The sequence below is a fragment of the Xenopus laevis genome, chromosome 5L (assembly GCF_017654675.1).
Source record: "Xenopus laevis strain J_2021 chromosome 5L, Xenopus_laevis_v10.1, whole genome shotgun sequence".
Taxonomy (NCBI): Eukaryota; Metazoa; Chordata; class Amphibia; order Anura; family Pipidae; genus Xenopus; species Xenopus laevis.
Genome location: NC_054379.1, coordinates 9,228,948 through 9,249,115, shown reverse-complemented (window position 1 = coordinate 9,249,115; position 20,168 = coordinate 9,228,948). Strand labels below are relative to the sequence as shown.

Here is a 20,168-nt window from a genome sequence, read left to right as displayed (position 1 = left end):
TTATAGAACATTCATGGAGCAAATACTGGGCTTGCTATACCTCGCCTTGCTTGATGTGGACGTCCTTGTGTTTTCCATTCTCCACAATTTTCAGGCACATGTCCCCTTCCACTTGGTAAAACAGCTGAAAGAGAAAGACGCAGAGTTAGACTTCCATTGCCGCTTGTATTTGAAAATCTTTCTTTTTTCAACATTCGATGAAACTTCCAAAGGATTAGGGGGAGGCAACTCTGTTGTGCAGATCTACATAGTAACATAGTAAGTTAGGTTGAAAAAAGACACACGTCCATCAAGTTCAACCTGTTAACTTTTTTTGACCTGTCTAACTGGCAGTTGATTCAGAGGAAGGCAAAAAAAAACCTCTCATCTGAAGCCTCTCCAATTTGCCTCAGAGGGGGAAAAAAATCCTTGTTCTACCTGATCTTTCATTCTTCTAGGTGCCTGGTGCTAGATAATGTAATGACTAGTGAAGTCCGGGTTGACTTTTTGTTGACCCTAACCCACCCGCTCATAACCATCTGCCCATCTCTGATGTCACTGAAGGGGGACGGGTGGAGCAGGAGAGAGTCTATAAAAACAGATGGAGGAGGAAGTGGGGGGAAGTAAGGTGTAATTAAGGTGTAAGGTGCCAGTGTACCCCCAAAATTAATACTTAAGCAACAGCACTTTGCTAAGTCATCTTGAAAAGGTTTCACCACTCATCTTAGAGGCTAGTTCAAATGCGTTAGATAGCGATGAGCAAAATTTTTCACCAGCCATGGATTTGTGGCGAAATTCCGCATTTCGCCATCTGCACATTTTTTAGTGAAACTGTGGCAAAAAAAAAAAATTGCCATGACAAAAAAGTCACAGAGACAAAAAAAGTGCCACAAGAAAAAAAACTATTGACTGTAATGCATTTTTTGCGAGAAAATTGCAACCATTGACTTCGATGCGTTTCAAAAAAATTTTCATCGCAAATTAAAACGGGTCAGGTTCGCTCATCATTTTTTTTTTACGCACTAGGACCTAGAATTGGAAGAAGAATACAGAATAAAATGTCTCCCCGATCCATGCAATCACCCTGCTGCACATCAATTCTCCCTTCAGGAATACTTGCACCTTGTGTCTTCTCAATTTATACGTTTTCGTCAATTGTGATTATTTGATGATAACTGACTTACTTTAAATTTGTATTATATTCAGCATATTATATTAGCAATGTTACAGGTTTAAAAAATAATTTGCTGTGGGGCCCAGTGATATGTAGTTACTCCACTGTTTTCACTCATGATTATGATTGAGGATAAAACAACAAGGGCAAATGCTACATCTCTGCAAAGTCTTTAGAAACGGGCAAGCAACCCATTATGGATACAGTTTGTTGTGGGTCTGTATCTGTAGTTCCACCAGGGAACACTTGACTTTATTTCTCAAGACAAAATGGTATTCATACAGTAGACAAATGACTACATGAAAGTTAAAAACTGAGGGCACTATTTCGATTCACTTTACTGGTCTTCCATTGATGCTTGAATATTCTATTTATAAAACTTCAAAATATGTATATTCAAGCGAGAGGCAGGCTGAAGTAGTTGCTGATTGCGGGGATGGAAATGTAGTAAAAGAGCCATGTTACTGAAATTCTGTTATTTTCAATTTGAGTTCCACAAAATCCATGATGTTTGGTAAAATATTGATGTTTTGGGTCATTGTGCCTACAATAAAGTTCTTTGCCCTTTAATCAAATGTGAGCGGGCCCTCTAACACTGCCCACACCTAAAAACCACAACATTCCAATGAAGTATGGTGATGGTGATGATGGTTGTACCTATATACTGTGAGGCTGCTATAAAAATGAAGCTTTGGTGAGAGTTCATCCATCAGAAGGACAATGATCACAAACAAAAGGCCACAATAACACAGGAGGGTTTCAAGGACACTAAGGTGAATGTCCTACAATGGCCCTGTCAAAGTCAAAGATCTCAATCCAACTGAGAATTGGTGGCACTGTTTAAAAATTGAGATTCACAAAATGGCTAACCCGAAAAACCTGCCGCAAATTGGCCAGGAGGTATAGTCCAAAGCCAATGTGCAAAGCTTTTATGAATCAAATCTTAAAAATTAAGTTTTTTTTAAATGTCTCTAAAACTTTAAATTTATTAAGTGCAGGCCTGAATTTGTGGCAAGGCCACAAAGGACCGGGCCTAGGGCTGCAAGTTTTTAGGGGCGCCATGCTGCCCACCCTCAACCTTGCGAGGGAGCGGGCACTATGACCCAGCAGCCTAGTGGCAGCCAAGCCCAAAATCTGGGCCCGATTAAGGGGCCGATTCACTAACTTCGAGTGAAGGATTCAAAGTAAAAAAACTTCGAATTTCGAAGTTCTTTTTGGGCTACTTCGACCATCGAATGGGCTACTTCGACCTTCGACTACGACTTCGAATCGAAGGATTCTTAGTAAAAATCGTTCGACTATTCGACCATTCCATAGTCGAAGTACTGTCACTTTACAAAAAACTTCGACCCCCTAGTTCGCCATCTAAAAGCTACTGAAGTCAATGTTAGCCTATGGGGAAGGTCCCCATAGGCTTGCCTAACTTTTTTTGATCGAATGATATTCCTTCGATCGTTGTATTAAAATCCTTCGAATTGTTTGATTCGAAGGATTTTATCGTTCGATCGAAGGAATTATCCTTCGATCATTCGATCGAACTATCTGCGTAATATCCTTCGACTTCGATATGCGAAGTCGAAGGATTTTAATTCCTAGTTGAATATCGAGTGTTAATTAACCCTCGATATTCGACCCTTAGTGAATCAGCCCCTAAGTGTAAAAACCACGAAAGCGCTAATAAAAAACTTCTCCAGGGTTGAGGTCCTGTAGAAGTCAGTGGGAGCTGCGCTGATCCTATTGGACTTTTTTTTGTCCATTCAGACTTTTAGAGGTTTTGAAACTTTTTCAGTTTTGGATCTTTTAATAACTTTCATGGCATTCATGAAATAGAGTTTAATCGTGGTTTCAAGAAGCTCTAATTACCACTTAAATTAAACCTTTAATAAATAAGCCTGTTAGCGAGAGGCTTGTACAGACTGTAATAGTTCTGGATGCAGTGCCCCAAGGTGCTGTAACTACTATTGTGTTTAGGTGGTACATAAGGATTACTCTGCCCTTCAAGTGTGCCGAGTTCTTCTAATCCTTTAGTGATGAGCGAAATTTTTCACCAGGTTTCGCAGCATAAAAACTACCCTAGACTCCAATGAGTGAAAAAAATTGTTGCATTTCAAAAAAAACCGTTGCCCATTCGTTTCACGGATCTTCAGCGAATCAAACGGGTCAGATTCACCCATCACTATTATATTATATTTTCATTATAGACACAATACCAGAGGACATTTAGTCATGATCATTCATCAGTCAGAACCAGGGTTGGACTGGGCTGGTGGGACACCAGGAAAAAATCCCAGTGGGCCCCGCCAGCCCAGACCCGAACACCGCCGGCGCTCCCCCATGCCGCTGATCTCCCTCCCCCGAGGCTCTGAAAGAAGGTTTAATTTAAGTATTATATGTAAAACCAATCCAGTAAAAGCTCCAGTCAGTTATTGCACCTGGTCACAGGTAGGCAGTACGTATTTATTATAACAAGCACACAACTGAATAATTTTTCTTCATCTGCAAATTTCCCTCCGGATGGATCAATATCCCTGCAATGCTGAGCTCTGAGCTCTTATGGCTTATAAATAACTGCTCTAGTGAAGAGTAGCCACTAGCAATATATTTTGTTAACTAAAAAACAAACAAACAAAATAAAGAACAGCAAAGGTACAATATGAGTGCAGTTTGTATTTTTTCCCCATCAATTACCTCTCTATATATATATACAGTACGGGGATAAGGGATCATTTCACAATTTAGATCTACGTACCTTAAAGGCCACCTGCTGGGCAAAAATATTATCCCCAACCAAAGGTGTGGGCTAGTGATGTGCGGGTCAGGATTTCCCGACCGGCACCCGACCGGCACCCGCCCGCATCCACATTTCTGGGTTCCTTTTATAGACCGCGAGCCCCACCCCACCAATGACATCACAAAAGGGGTGAGCAGGTGTAGTGTCTATAAAAAAACGAACCCGGAAGTTGGAAGCCGGCATTTGAAGCGACGAATCGTACAAGGTTGGCCCAAACCCGGGGGTAAACATCACTAGTGTTGGCTAATAGAGCTGGACTCTGGTTGGGTTAACATTATATGTTTTTTTAAAAAAAAGTGCCGCCCTCCAGCACTAGGCCACCAGGAGGGAGCTAACGGTACGAGCAGCCATGTTATGGCACAAGCATGCGCATAATAGGGTTGCCACCTTTCCCCCCGATGTCGTGATGCATCTGGGGCGGGACAGTGATGTAGCAGGTGGAGCCATGACATTGTAGAGGTGGGGTTGTGATGTTGGGGCGTGGCTATGATGTGGCGATTGACGATCATCACATCAATCGCAGCAAATACTGCCCGGTTTTCCTAATTTGGAAATAAATGGAAAAAAACATGCTGTCCGGGTCAAAACCGGATAGATGGTAACCCTAGTGCTTAATGAGCAAATACTGCAACTTGCTCATTATGCACATGTGCGTGACGTCAGAAGCTCATTATGTACATGCGCTATGAACAACATGGCGGGTCACACCAGGAGCTCCCTCCCAGTGCAAGTGTAGTGCAGGGTCTATTAACCAGCACCTTTGGTTGGGGATCATGTTTTTTGCCCAACATTTGCCCAACTTTTAAGTCTACTAGAAAATCATATAAACATAAATAAACCCAATAGGCTGGTTTTGCTTCCAATAAGGATTAATTATATCTTAGTTGGGATCAAGTACAAGCTACTGTTTTATTATTACACAGAAAAAGGTAATAATCATTTAAAAAATTTAGATTATTTGATTAAAATTGAGTCTATGGGAGATGACATTCCCGTAATTCTGAGCTGGGTAACAGATTTCTGAATACCGGATCCCATACCTGTGTAAAAAAAAATAAATAAAAAAAAAATAAAAGAAAGAACGGTGGGGAGGAGAAGAGACTTTATGCCTTCAATCAGGGTCGCACCGCCAATGAGGCGGTGGCACTGCCTCAGACGCCAACCGCCTCAGGCGCCAACGCCGGAGAGGTTTCCAGGGTCAGTTAAAAGCAGTTCCTGGTACCTTTAAAGGAGAAGGAAAGGTTAAAACTAAGTAAGCCTTATCAGAAAGGTCCATCTAAATATACCAGTAAACCCCCCAAGTAATTTTGCTCTGAGTCCCCTGTCAAAAGAAATACTGCATTTCTTTCCTTCTATTGTGTACACATGGGCTTCTGTATCAGACTTCCTGCCTTCAGCTTAAACCTCCTTGCCCTGGGCAAGAGCATGCTCAGTTTGCTCCTCTCCCCCCACCCCTCCCTTCTCTACTGTAATCTGAGCCCAGAGCAGGGAGAGAATCAGGCAGGAAGTGATGTCACACCACATTAATACTGCAGCTCCTAGTCTAAACAAACAGAGAGTTTCTAGAGCTTTTTACTCAGGTATGGTAAAACATTCCACAGAATAAATATAGCATTCTAGCTTGCACTATTGCAGCTTATCTATTGGCAATAAAATGCCTCCGTAGCTTTCCTTCTCCTTTAAGAGCTGAATTTCCGGTTTTTAAACCGGAAATTCGGCTTTACTAATGCGAGAGAGCGCAATTGCACTCTCCATATTAGTGTTCCTGCCTCCCCTCCTCCTAAGTCGGCGAGGGGGGGCAGCATTGCAGGAGCCGCCTCAGGCGGCCCTTAGGTAAGAATCGGCGCTGCCTTCAATTGCCTGCCCCTCATGAATACAGTGCTACCAAACACAGGCAATGCTGGATTCATGGGGGACATGCAGGTTTTTGTGCTCCATTCTGAAACTTAAGGCCCCATACATGGGCCGATAAAAGCTGCCGACAGACCATGTCGGCAGCTCATTGGCCATGTGTGGGGCCATCTGAAGGGCTTCCCCGATCGGTATCTGACCGAAAGTCAGCCAGATCTCGATCGTGAAGGTTAAAAAATCCCGTCAAATCGCAGATGCATCTGTGCATGTATATGGCCCCGGGATCTGACCGACTGTATCGGATCCATTATGATCCAATGATGGGCCCTAGGTCCCACGATCGGATCAGCCCGATATTGCCCACTTCAATGTGGGCATATCGGGGATAGACATCGCCAAACGAGCGAATCTCTACGTCTATAGCCCCCTTTATGCTGCTGGAAGGGTTTGTGTGTGTCTGTGGTAGGATAATAATAGTGTTGCACCACGGCTGAAGGAAATTAAGATTTTATGAGTTGTTTACCATTGGTGGGGAAGCAAAGGTGCAAAGTGTGAAAAAGGGCACAAGTCACCATGTTTTTGTACTTTTCACCCTTACCAGCCTCCACCTTTAAATTAACTGTTAGTATGATGCAGAGAGTGATATTCTGAGACAATTTGCACTCGGTTTTCATTTTTTATTATTTGTGGTTTTTTGACTTATTTAGCTTTTTATTCAGCAGCTCTCCAGTTTGTAATTTCAACCATCTGATTGCTAGGGCCCAAATTCCCCTAGCAACCATGCATTGATTTGAATAAGAGACTGGAATATGAATAGGAGAGGCCTGAATAGAAAGAGGAGTAATAAAAAGTAACAATAACAATACATTTGTAGCCTTACAGAGCATTCATTTTTTTAAGATGGGGTCAGTGACCCCGATTTGAAAGCTGGAAAGAGTCAGAAGATGAAGGCAAATAATTCACAAATTCACAAACTATAAAAAATAATTAATAAACACCAATTGAAAAGTTGCTTAGCACTGGCTATTCTAAAACATACTAAAAACTTAAAGGGGAACCGACCTCTTTAAAACACAATTCAACATGATCTGCATATTTCATTTTTAGGAGGATTTCCTTCATGTGAAGCAAATAAAAGTGTTGTCTCACTGTGCCGGCTACCAACGGTTATACTTTAATAGGAAATTCGTTAGACATCTGATTGTACTTGTTAGTTGAACTGTATGCACAGAAGCCTAAATAGGGAAATATTAATTATACTTTAGACTCCGCATCGGTTAATTAAATTCAAAATTACCTCTTCTCCCTCTTCGATGTGATAATCCTTCCTTTGGTTTGGGCCCCCGACAAACATAACTTTCAGCTGCTGGTTGTGCCTGGTAAAGTTAAAGTGAAATATTAACAGGGCAGAGCCGTCCTGAGCAAATCATCTCCTAATTAGTAAGACTCCAGTTTGCCCTGTGAGGCCAGTCCATAGAGATTTTGCTGCATCTTTATTTGTTTTTATTGTTTGTTATAATTGTATTTAATGCACTGGGTGATGTTCTGCCTCTTATCTTTAAATCTCAACAACTCTGGCCAGGGTCGGGCATCCAATATCATTTGGACTTGGTTCCGGACACAGTGAGTTTATTGATAGACGGGATTTCTCAGCAAAACAAGGCGAAAAAATTTGCCCATCCCTATAAGTCCAATGTTTCTGATTTCTAAAGGCACATCTTCTTATTGATGTATATACAGGTATAGGACCTGTTATCCAGATTAGAGTCCTGCGCCAAACAAATTTCTACGACCCAGACCCGATCAAAACCCGCATATTTACCCACTTTGTTCCACTACCGGACCCGCAACTGCCTTATCCACAACCTGACCCGCAACCCGCCGACCACCATCAAACAGGAAGTGATGGTGCTGCAAACCAGAAGTGACATCATCAAAAGCGGGCGGGCCAGAAGCAAGTTTTGTAAACTTAGTAAAATATAGACAATATTACATAAGATAAGAAATTTAGATCAGACCCGCAACCCGACCCATGACCCACTTCTATACCCGCATCTGAAAATCCTCCCCTCATTCCGCAGGGTGCCTGATTTTTTTATGGGTAACTTGCGGGTACACGACCCGCTGCAGGACTCTAATCCAGATTGCTCGGGACCTAAGGTTTCCAGGTAATGGATCTTTCCATAATTTGGATCTTGATACCTTAAAACTCAAATTTATCTCATCTTTTTATTAAACCAAGCTTGACCAAACTCCCTTCCACAATTTAATATTTTTTACTTGAAAAAGTTGGGTCGGGAAAATACTCAAATTGTACAGTACTAATTTTTCGGCTTTGACACCTGAATCAATTCTTCAATTCAATTTTTCATATTATCAGATGAAACCCAGCACAGATCACGATATCTTCTAATTGTAAAAGGGACATCTGCCATTGGCTTCTACATGACCACGGCAGGTTTGAGATGGCGGATTTTCAGATTCGGACTTTTGGCAGCTTCGGCGTGTAATACTTTTGTTTCTGCCCAAAAACCTCGACCAGAAAAAAAAAATCTAATTTAGTAAATAACCTCCTAAGTCTAATAGAAAATCATATAAATATTAAATAAACCCAATAGGCTGGTTTTGCCTCCAATAAGGATTAATTATATCTTAGTTGGGATCAAGTACAAGCGACTGTTTTATTATTACACAGAAAAAGAAAATCATTTAAATAAAAAATATATTATTTGGATAAAATAGAGTCTATGAGAGCCTTAACATAATTTTGAGCTTTCTGAATAATGGATACCAACAATTCAACATTTACTTTGGACATTGCACCTTCATAAACTCTGATCTGTTTACACTGTAACTTTTTAAACCTGAAATACAGACAGTCCCAAACTAGAATTCACAGTTATTGAGGGGCGAATTTGTCCCTTTTTGCTTCGCCACGAATTTCGCAAATTTCCCTCGAAACTGGCGAAAAATTAATGAAACTGCTATTTTGACGCCGGCACCGGAACCGTCGCTGGCGTCAAAAATTTTTCGAGGTAAATTCACTAATTTATTCGCCAGGTAATCCAAATTTGTAAAAATTATGTATTTTTTCTGTGTAATAATAAAACAGTAACTTGTACTTGATCCCAACTAAGATATAATTAATTATTATTGGAAGCAAAACCAGCCTATTGGGTTTATTTCATGTTTACATGATTTTCTGGAAGATTTAGAGGCACATTTATCAAGGGTCAAATTTCGAATTCATGGGAGTTTTAATAAACTCCCATAAAATTGAAATTCGACCAATTGAAATGTATTAATAAAATCTAATCTTCTCAGCTCGGACGAATTGAATCGACCCAAAAACTACGAATTTGAATTGGAAAGACTCGAATTAAAAAAACTCATGTCAAAAAGCCTGCGAACATCACCAAAATTATCCGTGGACCTCTCCCTTTGACTTATACAACAATTCAGCAGGTGGAGTATAGTCTAATTCGAGTTCTTAAATGGCCAGAGTATGATAAATCTCAAAATTCGAATAAAAACTTGAATCGAGTTTGGCTAATTCACAACTCGAATTTGAGAGTTTGGACCAAAAAGAAAAAAAATTCACTTTGTCCCATAATAAATCTGCCCCTTAATGTTAAAGATCAAAGTTATGGAAAGATCCATTATCCGGAAAACCCCAGGTCAAAAGCATTCTGGATAACAGGTCCCATACCTGTACCTGATGATAAAATGTTACCTTGCCTATTGTCTCTTTTATAGAATTTCACTGAAGAAATCCTTAAACCTCAGAAAAATAATGTCCGGTCTCCTACGAAAGCATCTGCCAGAGCTTCTTACAGAGCATTTGTTCCACGCGTTTTGTGCCTGTCCTTGCGACTAAAGGAAATCAAAGTGTGTCCGCTCGGTTGGGCGTCTATTGATTATCAGAGGGAGGAGAGTCACAATGTATTGCGTCAACTGCCGCTTTAGATATTCTTCAAAACCCAGACTTGTCATAACTCAATACATTGGGCTTTTACTTTTGTTCCAACTTAAAGGATGGTCTTTATATAGTATCTCCCTGCAGGTGTAGATCTTCTGCTTGGAAACAATTGGTCTTTCATCGCGACCAACATTACCCCTAGTGCTGCCGAATCCACAAGCAACAACATTGAGACTGATTGCTGAGAAAGAAGTTATAAAATACCGACACCTATGTGTTAATGGCAGCAATGCATTATTACAGTTACTTTCCCACAACAAAAATGTTAAATTAAAGGGGTTGTTCCTCTTTAAATTAACTGTTAGTATGCTGTAGAGAGGGATATTCTGATACAATTTGAGTTATTTAGCTTTTTATTCAGCAGCTCTCCAGTTTGCAGTTTCAGTCCTCTGGTTGCTATGGCCCTAATTCCCCTTGCTCTCTTGTACTTTTTCTAGATTTCAAGATATTGGCAGTTTTTAAAGGGATACTGTCATGGGAAAAAACTATTTTTTCAAAATGAATCAGTTAATAGTGCTGCTCCAGCAGAATTCTGCACTGAAATCCTTTTCTCAAAAGAGCAAACAGATTTTTTTATATTCAGTTTTGAAATCTGACATGGGGCTAGACATACTGTCAATTTCCCAGCTGCCCCAAGTCATGTGACTTGTGCTCTGATAAACTTCAATCACTTCAATACTGCTGTACAGCAGCCAAACAAAAGAACAATGGGAAGGTAACCAGATAACAGCTGCCTGGTAGATCTAAGAACAACACTCAATAGTAAAAACCCATGTCCCACTGAGACACATTCAGTTACATTGAGAAGGAAAAACAGCAGCCTGCCAGAAAGCATTTCTCTCCTAAAGTGCAGGCACAAGTCACATGACCAGAGGCAGCTGGGAAATTGACAACATGTCTAGCCCCATGTCAGATTTCAAAATTGAATATAAAAAAATCTGTTTGCTCTTTTGACAAATGGATTTCAGTGCAGAATTCTGCTGGAGAAGCGATATTAACTGATGCGTTTTGAAAAAAACATGTTTTCCGATGACAGGATCCCTTTAAAGTAGGGATGCACCGAATCCACTATTTTGGATTCGGCCGAACCCCCATCATTCGTGAAAGATTCGTGTGAATACCTGAATCCTAATTTGCATATGCAAATAAGGGGTGGGAAGGGGAAAACATTATATACTTCATCACGCGATTTCACTCCCCAGCCCTTAATTTGCATATGCAAATTAGGATTCGGATTCAGGTCGGGCAGAAGGATTCGGCCGAATCCAAATCCAGTTGAAAAAGGCCAAATCCAGGCCAAATCTTGAATTCGGTGCATTCCTATTTTAAAGTACTTATATAATGAATTTGGTACTTTTTTACATGCGTTTTGTACATTTTTCACCCGATCCGCAGACTTGACGTCAAAGGGTTGCCACCTTTTGGTCCGTCTAACTCTGGGCAGGGGTGGGCCGTCATGTAATGGGGACAGGCGGTGATGTTCCGGGGGTGGAGTCATGACTCTATGATGTGGCGATCTGCCAATTGCTGCATAAATCATAGGGAATTCCTGCCCAGCTTTTCTAATTTGGAAAACCGAGCAGGCACTTTTGACCCGGAAAGCCCTTGAAAAAACCGGGTCCAAATTGGACAGGAGGCAACCCTAGCTGGTCAGCTGAAAAAAGATTTTTCTGAGAAACAAAAATTTTTTTTCAGATGATGCTCTTGATGTTAATAGAAAATGAAGTTGGTAAGTGTCGCCGAAATGGGAGAAATTTTCCGTGAAATTTGTGAATAATTTGTGAAACTCGAAAATTTTTACGCCGTTGTTAAAGTCAATGGGCGTCGAAATAGTGCTGACGTGCGGTGAATTTTGCTTGAGTTTAGTGAATTTATTTCGCTGGCGGCAAAATGCGAAAATCCGCCGTGAATTTGCGCTAGCCGAATTTATTCGCCCCTGCTCTAAAGTTGGTGAACCATCTGCCGTTTCTCTGATCAGTTGGAAGCATTTCAACACATTTTATTCCCTTTAGGAAATTAATTTTCAGACAACATTTTTAGATGAAATCACCGGCCGACGGTGGTGTTGCCTTCATTCATACCCAGGATACACGGGGTTACATGTTAATTCTATGTAAATTTACACATATTTGTCTGAACTAGACGGGACCTTCATGCTTGCCAGATGCACCAACATTCTGTATTCTCTAAGCAGAAACTTTGTATAAAATTGTGATTGTGATAATCTGCTGTTTTTTGGGCCTGGAAGATGCATAGGATGATATAATATCTAACAGCCACTACTCATACACGGTACAACTACAAAGTTGTTCCAGCACATTAATGGTTACAATGCCGGGGGCTGAGCCACAAAATATACCACTAGCGCCCTCTTGTGTTCAAATGATAATAAGACTGTGGTTTCAAGATCTTTCCCGAGGTTCTGGCTGATAATAGAATGTGTGTTTAGGAGACTCTCGTTGGGATACAGAGACATTTATAACTGTATGAACCATTCTGAGCCCCAGTGGAGCTTACACTCTAATGTTCCTATCACATTCACACACAATAGGACCAGTTTTATCAGGAATGAACCCACCTGTATGTTTTGGAGTGTCTGAGGAAACCCACTCAAGCACAGAGAGAACATTCAAGATCCTTGCAGATTGTGCCCTGGTTGGAATCAAATCCAAGACCCCAGTATTGTATATTATATTCAGGCCCGGATTTTAAGCGAGGCCACAAAGGACTGGGCATAGGGCGGCAGAATCGTAGGGGCGGAATACTGTCCAGGCGAATGCAAATTCGGCCCTTATTCTATTAAAGGAGAACTAAACCATAAAAAGAAATATATAGTGATGGGCGAATTTATTTAATTAATTAATTTGCGGCAAATTTCTGCGTTTCGCTGCCGGCGAAAAAATTGGTGAAATTGCAGTGAAAATTCCAGCGGAAATTTTTTTGACACCAGCGACAATTGAAGGCGTCCAGTGACAATGCGCATCAAATTGACGCCAGCGTCGGAATTGTCACTGGCGTCAAAATTCGCGTTTGCGGGAAATTCGCCCATCACTAGAAATAGGGTTAAAAATGCCATATTTTATATACAGAACTTATTGCACGAGACTAAAGTTTCAGCTTCAATCTTGTCACAGGGGGTCACCATCTTGGAAAGTGTCTGTGACACTCACATGCTCAGTGGGCTCTGATTGGCTGTTGAGAAGCTAATCTTAGGGCTCGTCACTAATTATCCAGCAGAAAATGAGCTTCCCTGGCTGTAATATAAGCTGATGCTACAGGTTTGCTGATTATTCAATTCTGATGCTAATTGCACTGGTTTCTGTGCTGCCATGTAGTAATTATGTGTATTAATTACTAATCAGCCTTATATTGTGACATTTCTATTCTATGTGTACTGTATATTGTGAGTGGCTCCCTAAGCTCAGTAAGTGACAGCAGCACAGAGCATGTGCAGTGAATCAGCAGAAAAGAAGATGGGGAGCTACTGGGGCATCTTTGGAGACACAGATCTTTACTGCTAAAGGGCTGTGGTTGCCTTGGGCTGGTACAGAAGCACAAAACATCATGTACAACATTTCTAGCTACTTGTTTAGTTAGGCTTTAGTTCTCCTTTAACCTCTAATGAGCAAGTCCTTCTTTAACTCCTGTATCATTCTGTCGTTACCGGTAACAAGATTTGCCTTTAAAGGGATTCTGTCATAATTTTTATGAAGTGTGTAGTGATGGGCGAATTTATTATTTATTTGCGCGATTCGCCACCGGTGAATAAATTTGCGAAACGGCCGCAAAAATTTGCTGGAGAAAATTCGCCGGCAAAGCAAAGCCAAACGGCGCAAATTCGCCCATCACTACAAGTGTGTTTTATTTCTAAATGACACTGTTTACACTGCAAATAATTTACTCTACAATATAAAATGTCATTCCTGAACCAGCAAGTGTATTTAGTTGTAATATTGGTGTGTAGGTGCATCTCAGGTCATTTTGCCTGGTCATGTGATTTCAGAAAGAGCCAGCACTTTAGGATGGAACTGCTTTCTGGCAGCCTGTTGTTTCTCCTACTCAATGTAACTGAATGTGTCTCAGTGGGACCTGGATTTTACTATTGAGTGCTGTTCTTAGATCTACCAGGCAGCTGTTATCTTGTGTTAGGGAGCTGCTATCTGGTTACCTTCCCATTGTTCTGTTGTTAGGCTGCTGTGGGGGAGTGATATCACTCCAACTTGCAGTAAAGAGTGACTGAAGTTTATCAGAGTACAAGTCACATGACTGGGGACAGCTGGGAAACTGACAATATGACTAGCCCCAAGTCAGATTTCAAAATTGAATATAAAAAAATCTGTTTGCTCTTTTGAGAAAATGCTCTGTAAGGCTACAACTGTATTACTACTGCTACTTTTTATTTACTCATCTTTCTATTCAGGCCTCTTCTATTCATATTCCAGTCTCTTATTCAAATCAATGCATGGTTGCTAGGTTAATTAGGACCCTAGCAACCAGGTGGCTGAAACTGCAAACTGGAGAGCTGCTGAATAAAACTCTAATTAACTAGAAAAGCACAAATAATAAAAAATGAAAACCAATTGCAAATTGTCTCAGAATATCCCTCTCTACATCATCCTAACAGTTATTGTAAATGTGAACAACCCCTTTATGTATACACAAGTTTAAAGAAGTCATTTTTAAAGGGCTAGCCATTTCTGCTCTGCACCTTGTTACCTCTGTCTGCTTTATCGGTTTGTTAAAGGGGGATATAAACCCAAACCACGAAATGATGCAAACTTACTCTGAACACTTTTGCTTTTTGTATTCATTTTCTATTTTTAGTGGTGTTTGCAGTTTTAAACTGCTAATACCAGCCTTTTGGCTCAGAGCCAGCACTAGGGATAATAGACTATAAAGGAAGGGCATAGAAAGGCCATTGACCGGCAGGATCAATGACACTGCAGCCTTCACATAGAATTGTTTAGCTGAAAGCCAGGTATTAGCGGGCTAAAACTGCTAAAATCTATGAACATGCTAAAAATAGAACATTAGTGTTAGGAATAGGTTGTAAAATAGAAAAATGGCTCTGCCCCTAAGCCTTAAAGGGGTAGTTCACTTGAAAGCTAACTTGTAGTATGTTATCAGCTTTTCAATTGGTCTTCATTTGTTATTGTCCATACTATTTGTCTTTCCCTGCCTCTTTTACATTCCTTATTATTTATCTTTCTATTCAGTGCCTCTCCTGTTTGTATTTGTCTCTTGCCCAAAACCTGGTTGCTAGGTAAAATTGCACCATAGAAACCAGATAGCTGCACAAATGCCAAACTAGGGCAAATTAGCCGCTGAACAAAAACCTAAATTATTAATAATGCCCCAAAAATAGCAAAGACCAACTGCAAGTTGCATATGAGTCTACATGATGGTAAATGTTAATTTAAAGGGGAACTAACCTATTCCTATATTGCTTAAAGGGGTTCCTGCACAGATGTAGTTGCTGACATCTGAAAACACTTTGCTGCCACGGCATAGCATTAATCAAAAGCTAAGCACCCTGTGGTGTTACAATATGTATTTCTATTAAGAGGAATAAGGAAATCATTGGACATTTATTCTCTAAATTAAAGTGTGAGATCCCACTTTGTAGTTGGGAAGAGTCGGTGTCAATAAACCCCCTGCTTAATAATTATATCATAAGGGATAAGGTAAATATAGTGCAAAACAATTTGGGGTGGGGGGTCAAACATTCAGGGGGTTATTTACTAAAATCTTAGTTTTTCTCATATTTTATTTAAAAAATTCTCCTATGCTTTTTTTGACTTTATTTATAAAAAAACCCCTGAATTAATCGTATTGCGGAAAAACTTGATAAAATCGAGCAAAAACCTGAATTGGTCGATTTTTTGGGGGGGGGGCGCTTTTTTCCTGAATCGCTCGATTTTTTGCCCGAAAACCCAGAAAAATTTGGATTTTCAGGCTAAACCCAGCGCAAATCACAAAAACGTATTTACTAAAATCTGAAATGATCTCATATTTTATTACAAAAAAAAACCACAACCAAACTTCCATGCTTGACTGGACCTTAGTTATTAATAAAATAACCCATGTTAATTGGATCACGGAAAAACTCAATAATATCAAGCGAAACTCGAATTGCTCAAATTTTTTTCCCGAATTGCTTGATTTTTTTTAGAGTTTTTGTCCGGAAACGTCAGATTTTCGGGCTAAACCCATCGCAGACCACGAAAACCTCAAATTGAGATAGGTGCCTCTCCCATTGACTTATACAGGACCTCAACAGGTCTGAGATGGCGGATTTTCAGATTCAAGTTTTTTGCAGCATCAGGGTACAGGTATGGGACTTGTTATCCAGAATGCTCAGAACCTGGGGCTCTCTGGATAATGGATCTTTCCATAATTTGGATCTCCTTTCTTAATTCCACTAGAAAATTATATAAACATGAAATAAAGCCAATAGGCTGGTTTTGCTTCCAATAAGGATTAATTATATCTTAGTTGGGATCAAGTGCAAGCTACGTATTTGGAATATTTGGATAAAACGATGTCTATGGGAGACGGCCATTACGTAATTTGGAACTGGATAATGGGTCTCCGGATAATGGATCCTATCCCTGTATAATAAATCTCAAAAAAATTGAGGGTTTTTTTTCCCACAAAAAAACTTGAGTTTTTGTCCCAAAAAGCCCAACCAGATAAATCTGAGGTTCAATAAATAACCCCCTCAATATTTCCTATTCCTGTTAAACGAGGATAAATAGGCGTCAGGTACTTACATGAGTTTATTGCACACCGGAGGCAAAAAATACTCTGTGTTCTCCTCGATCCATTTCTTTACATTGATTGCCATCGCCATGAGATCGAAGGCTGCGGAGGAAATAAAAAGCTTGTATGAAAATAAAGACAAAATTGCAGCAGAGGCAAAGTCAAAAACACTAAATGCCGGCGCTTGTTTCCCGGAGGTGCTAATAAAGGCCAATCTGTGCCGGGCAAAGGTTACACGGGGCACAGATCAAACAACAAGAATCTAGTTACAGATTAAATTCAATGCTCTGCAAATCAACACAAATTTAAAATAAAAACACAAAATAGAATTGTATTTGTGTGGGGTCAGGGGTGGAGGCATAGACGGGACACTGCCGCCACACAGACATAATTGGTAACATATAAGTTCTCTGTGTTAATACTGTCGGTAGGTTAATATCTCTTTGCTTTTTTATAAACCCCTTAAGGCAGGGGTCCCCAACCTTTTTTACCCGTGAGCAACATTCAGATTTAAAAGGAATTGGGGAGCAACACAAGCATGAAAAATGTTCCTGGGGTGCTGAATAAGGACTGTGATTGGCCATTTAATAGCCCCTATATTGACTGACAGCCTACAGGAGGGTCATTTTGGCAGTACACCTGTTTTTATGCAACCAAACTTGCCTACTAGCCAGTAATTAAAAATTAAGCACCTGCTTTTAGGCCACGGGGAGCATCATCCAAGGGGTAGGAGAGCAACATGTTACTCACAAGCCATTAGTTGGGGACCACTGCCTTAAGGCTTAGTCCACACCAAGTGATTCGGGGAGAGTCGCCTTCGTTATGACACACGCGGTTGCTTTAAAGCAACTTTGAGCAGCTTCGGAAAACGAAGCTCCGCATGTGTCATAGCGCAGGCGACTCTCATTACAGCCGGCGCAGGAGAAGAGGAAGCGGTTCGGGGAGATTAGTCGCCTCAAAATAGAGGCGATTAGTCGCCAGGACGCTAAATCTCCCCGAATCGATTGGTGTGGACTAAGCCTAATCCGGAAACCTGTTATCCAGAAAGTTTCGAATTATAGGAAGGCCATGTCCCATAGACTCCTTTTTATCCAAATAATTAATTTTTTTTCAAAATGATTTCCTTTTTCTCTGTAATAATAAAACAGTAGCCTGTACTTGATCCCAACTAAGATATAATTAATCCTTATTGGAGGCAAAACCAGCCTATTGGGTTTATTTCATGTTTATATGATTTTCTAGTAGACTTAAGGTATGAAGACCCAAATTACGGAAAGATTCCTTATCCAGAAAACTTTAGGTGCCAAGAATTCCGGATAACAGGTCCCATACCTATATTACAATGACAATTAGAACTTTGGGTTTAATTTGACAATACCATGGGTGAAAGTGGGCATATGCACCTAGTGCCATATTACAAAAGAAGTGCGGGGGGAGGCAGATGGAAAGTCTGCAGTATGGTGTGCCCCTCGCTTGTGCATGCAGTGGCATTTCAGGGGCTGCTGACTCCGCCCACACCACGCTTTCAACTTTTAGTGTTGGATCGGGTCCAGGAGGGGTGTGGCGTGTCGATTGTGCGCTTGCTGCACTAGCAAAGCCGAATTTCGGTGTTAAAGGAGAAGGAAAGGCTTAGTACACTTGGGGTTGCCAAATGTTAGGCACCCCCTAGTGATTGTATTGTCTTACCTGAAGCCCCAGGCCGGTGCTCCTATCAGCAGAAAACTGCACCGGCCCGGGGTTATACCACGGAGCACCATGGAACGATCCTCTTCTGCATCTTTTTTTTTCAAATTTCCCAGGGTAAACACATGCACAGTAGAATGAAAAAGCCGGATTTCTATTAAAAGTTCGGCTTTTCGCTCTACTGTGCATGCGCGGCCTCGCGAAGAAAGAGGAAGACGGAAGATAAGTGCTCCATGGTGATCACTAGGGGTCATTAGGGCTCGTCACTAATTATCCAGCAGAAAATGAGCTTCCCTGGCTGTAATATAAGCTGATGCTACAGGTTTGCTGATTATTCAATTCTGATGCTAATTGCACTGGTTTCTGTGCTGCCATGTAGTAATTATGTGTATTAATTACTAATCAGCCTTATATTGTGACATTTCTATTCTATGTGTACTGTATATTGTGAGTGGGTCCCTAAGCTCAGTAAGTGACAGCAGCACAGAGCATGTGCAGTGAATCAACAGAAAAGAAGATGGGGAGCTACTGGGGCATCTTTGGAGACACAGATCTTTACTGCTAAAAGGCTGTGGTTGCCTTGGGCTGGTACAGAAACATCAATGTACAACATTTCTAGCTACTTCTTTAGTTAGGCTTTAGTTCTCCTTTAAAATTACATAAGGCCATATTTTGCTGCCCCTGGTAACTAGCCAGGGGCAGCTAACTAGCTGGTAACTAGCTGCCTGAGACAAGGTCCTCACCTTACCTGATGGCAGGAGCAGCCCCGTGTGCAGGTGAATAAACTCTTTGCACTCAACACTATGAGCAAGAAAATAAGAAACAGGAAAAAGTTCTATGACCCCGGACAAAGTGCTAGAGCTCTATGAGGCACTAAAGTAGCAATGTTTATTCACTATGCCCTTGTCCCACCCCTAATGTGTAAAGTGCACAAAACAAAACACTTATTTTTGCTCTTTGAAATTTGCCCTGTGCCTCATTAAAGGGTTGCTCACCTTTAAGATAACTGTTAGTATGATGTAGAGCAGTGATCCCCAACCAGTAGCTCGTGAGTAACATGTTGCTCCCCAATCCCTTGGATGTTGCACTCCGTGGTCTCAGAGCAGGTGCTTATTTTTGAATCCCAGGCTTGGAGGCAAGTTTTGATTGTATAAAAACCAGGTGTCCTACCAAACAGAGGCTCCTGTAGGCTGCCAGTCCACATAGGGGCTACCAATAGTCCACAAACCTTACTTGGCACTAACCAGGAACATTTTTCATGTTTGTTTTGCTCCCCAAATCTTTTTACATCTGGATGTTGCTCACGGGTGGAAAAAGGTTGGGGACCCCCCTCAGATATTCTGAGATAATTTGCAGCAGTTTTTTTTTTATTATTATTTTGGGTTTTTGTGGGGTTTTTTTTTTTATTCACAGGAAATGAAATGGGGAACAGTGAACACAGTGTTACTAAGGCAAACACACTGCAAGTTTGTGTAGATTAAACTACTAATCACAGGAGAAGAAAAAGAAGAAGTGAAATGAAAACACTGTTAGTCCATAAACACTTCAAAGCAAACTAGTTCAGTGTGGCTGCCTTATATAAAACTTAACTTTTAATAAAATTAGGCAAAAAAGAGGAGCGCCCACAAAAGACAAACCCACTGCTAGTAGCCCGTAAGGCCGCAGTGCAGGAACAATGTCTTTAAAAAACATTCATTTAAAAACCAGCAAATGGTGGAAACGGTGGTATCTTAATCAGCCAACAAAAATACTTCGCCGGTAGTAGTATAAACCATTGGTTACAGTGCAAACACTACCCGCTCCCACCCTTCCATTTGTGCCCCAAGTTTGTCAGCAAGAACCTGCCTGTCTACGTAGGGACAAAATGGGAGCTAAGCTGCCACCGTCCACCTATGCCGCCCTAACGCGTTTCGCTGACTACTTCAGCTTCCTCAGGGGCATAAGTGTGA

At 40.9% G+C, this 20,168-nt stretch overlaps 1 protein-coding gene across 4 annotated transcripts in view; it reads right to left on the bottom strand.

Moving 5' to 3' along the window:
• The window catches only part of haao.L (3-hydroxyanthranilate 3,4-dioxygenase L homeolog), a 59,945-nt gene that overhangs the window by 22,441 nt on the left and 17,336 nt on the right, over positions 1–20,168 (bottom strand). For 2 of the 4 annotated variants that reach the window (XM_041562123.1, XM_018261773.2), the window contains exons 2-4: positions 16,548–16,638; positions 7,093–7,171; positions 41–124 (exon numbers count right to left, since the gene is read on the bottom strand). In XM_041562123.1, the coding sequence (XP_041418057.1) occupies positions 41–124; positions 7,093–7,171; positions 16,548–16,638 (254 nt within the window). 4 annotated transcript variants of the gene reach the window in all.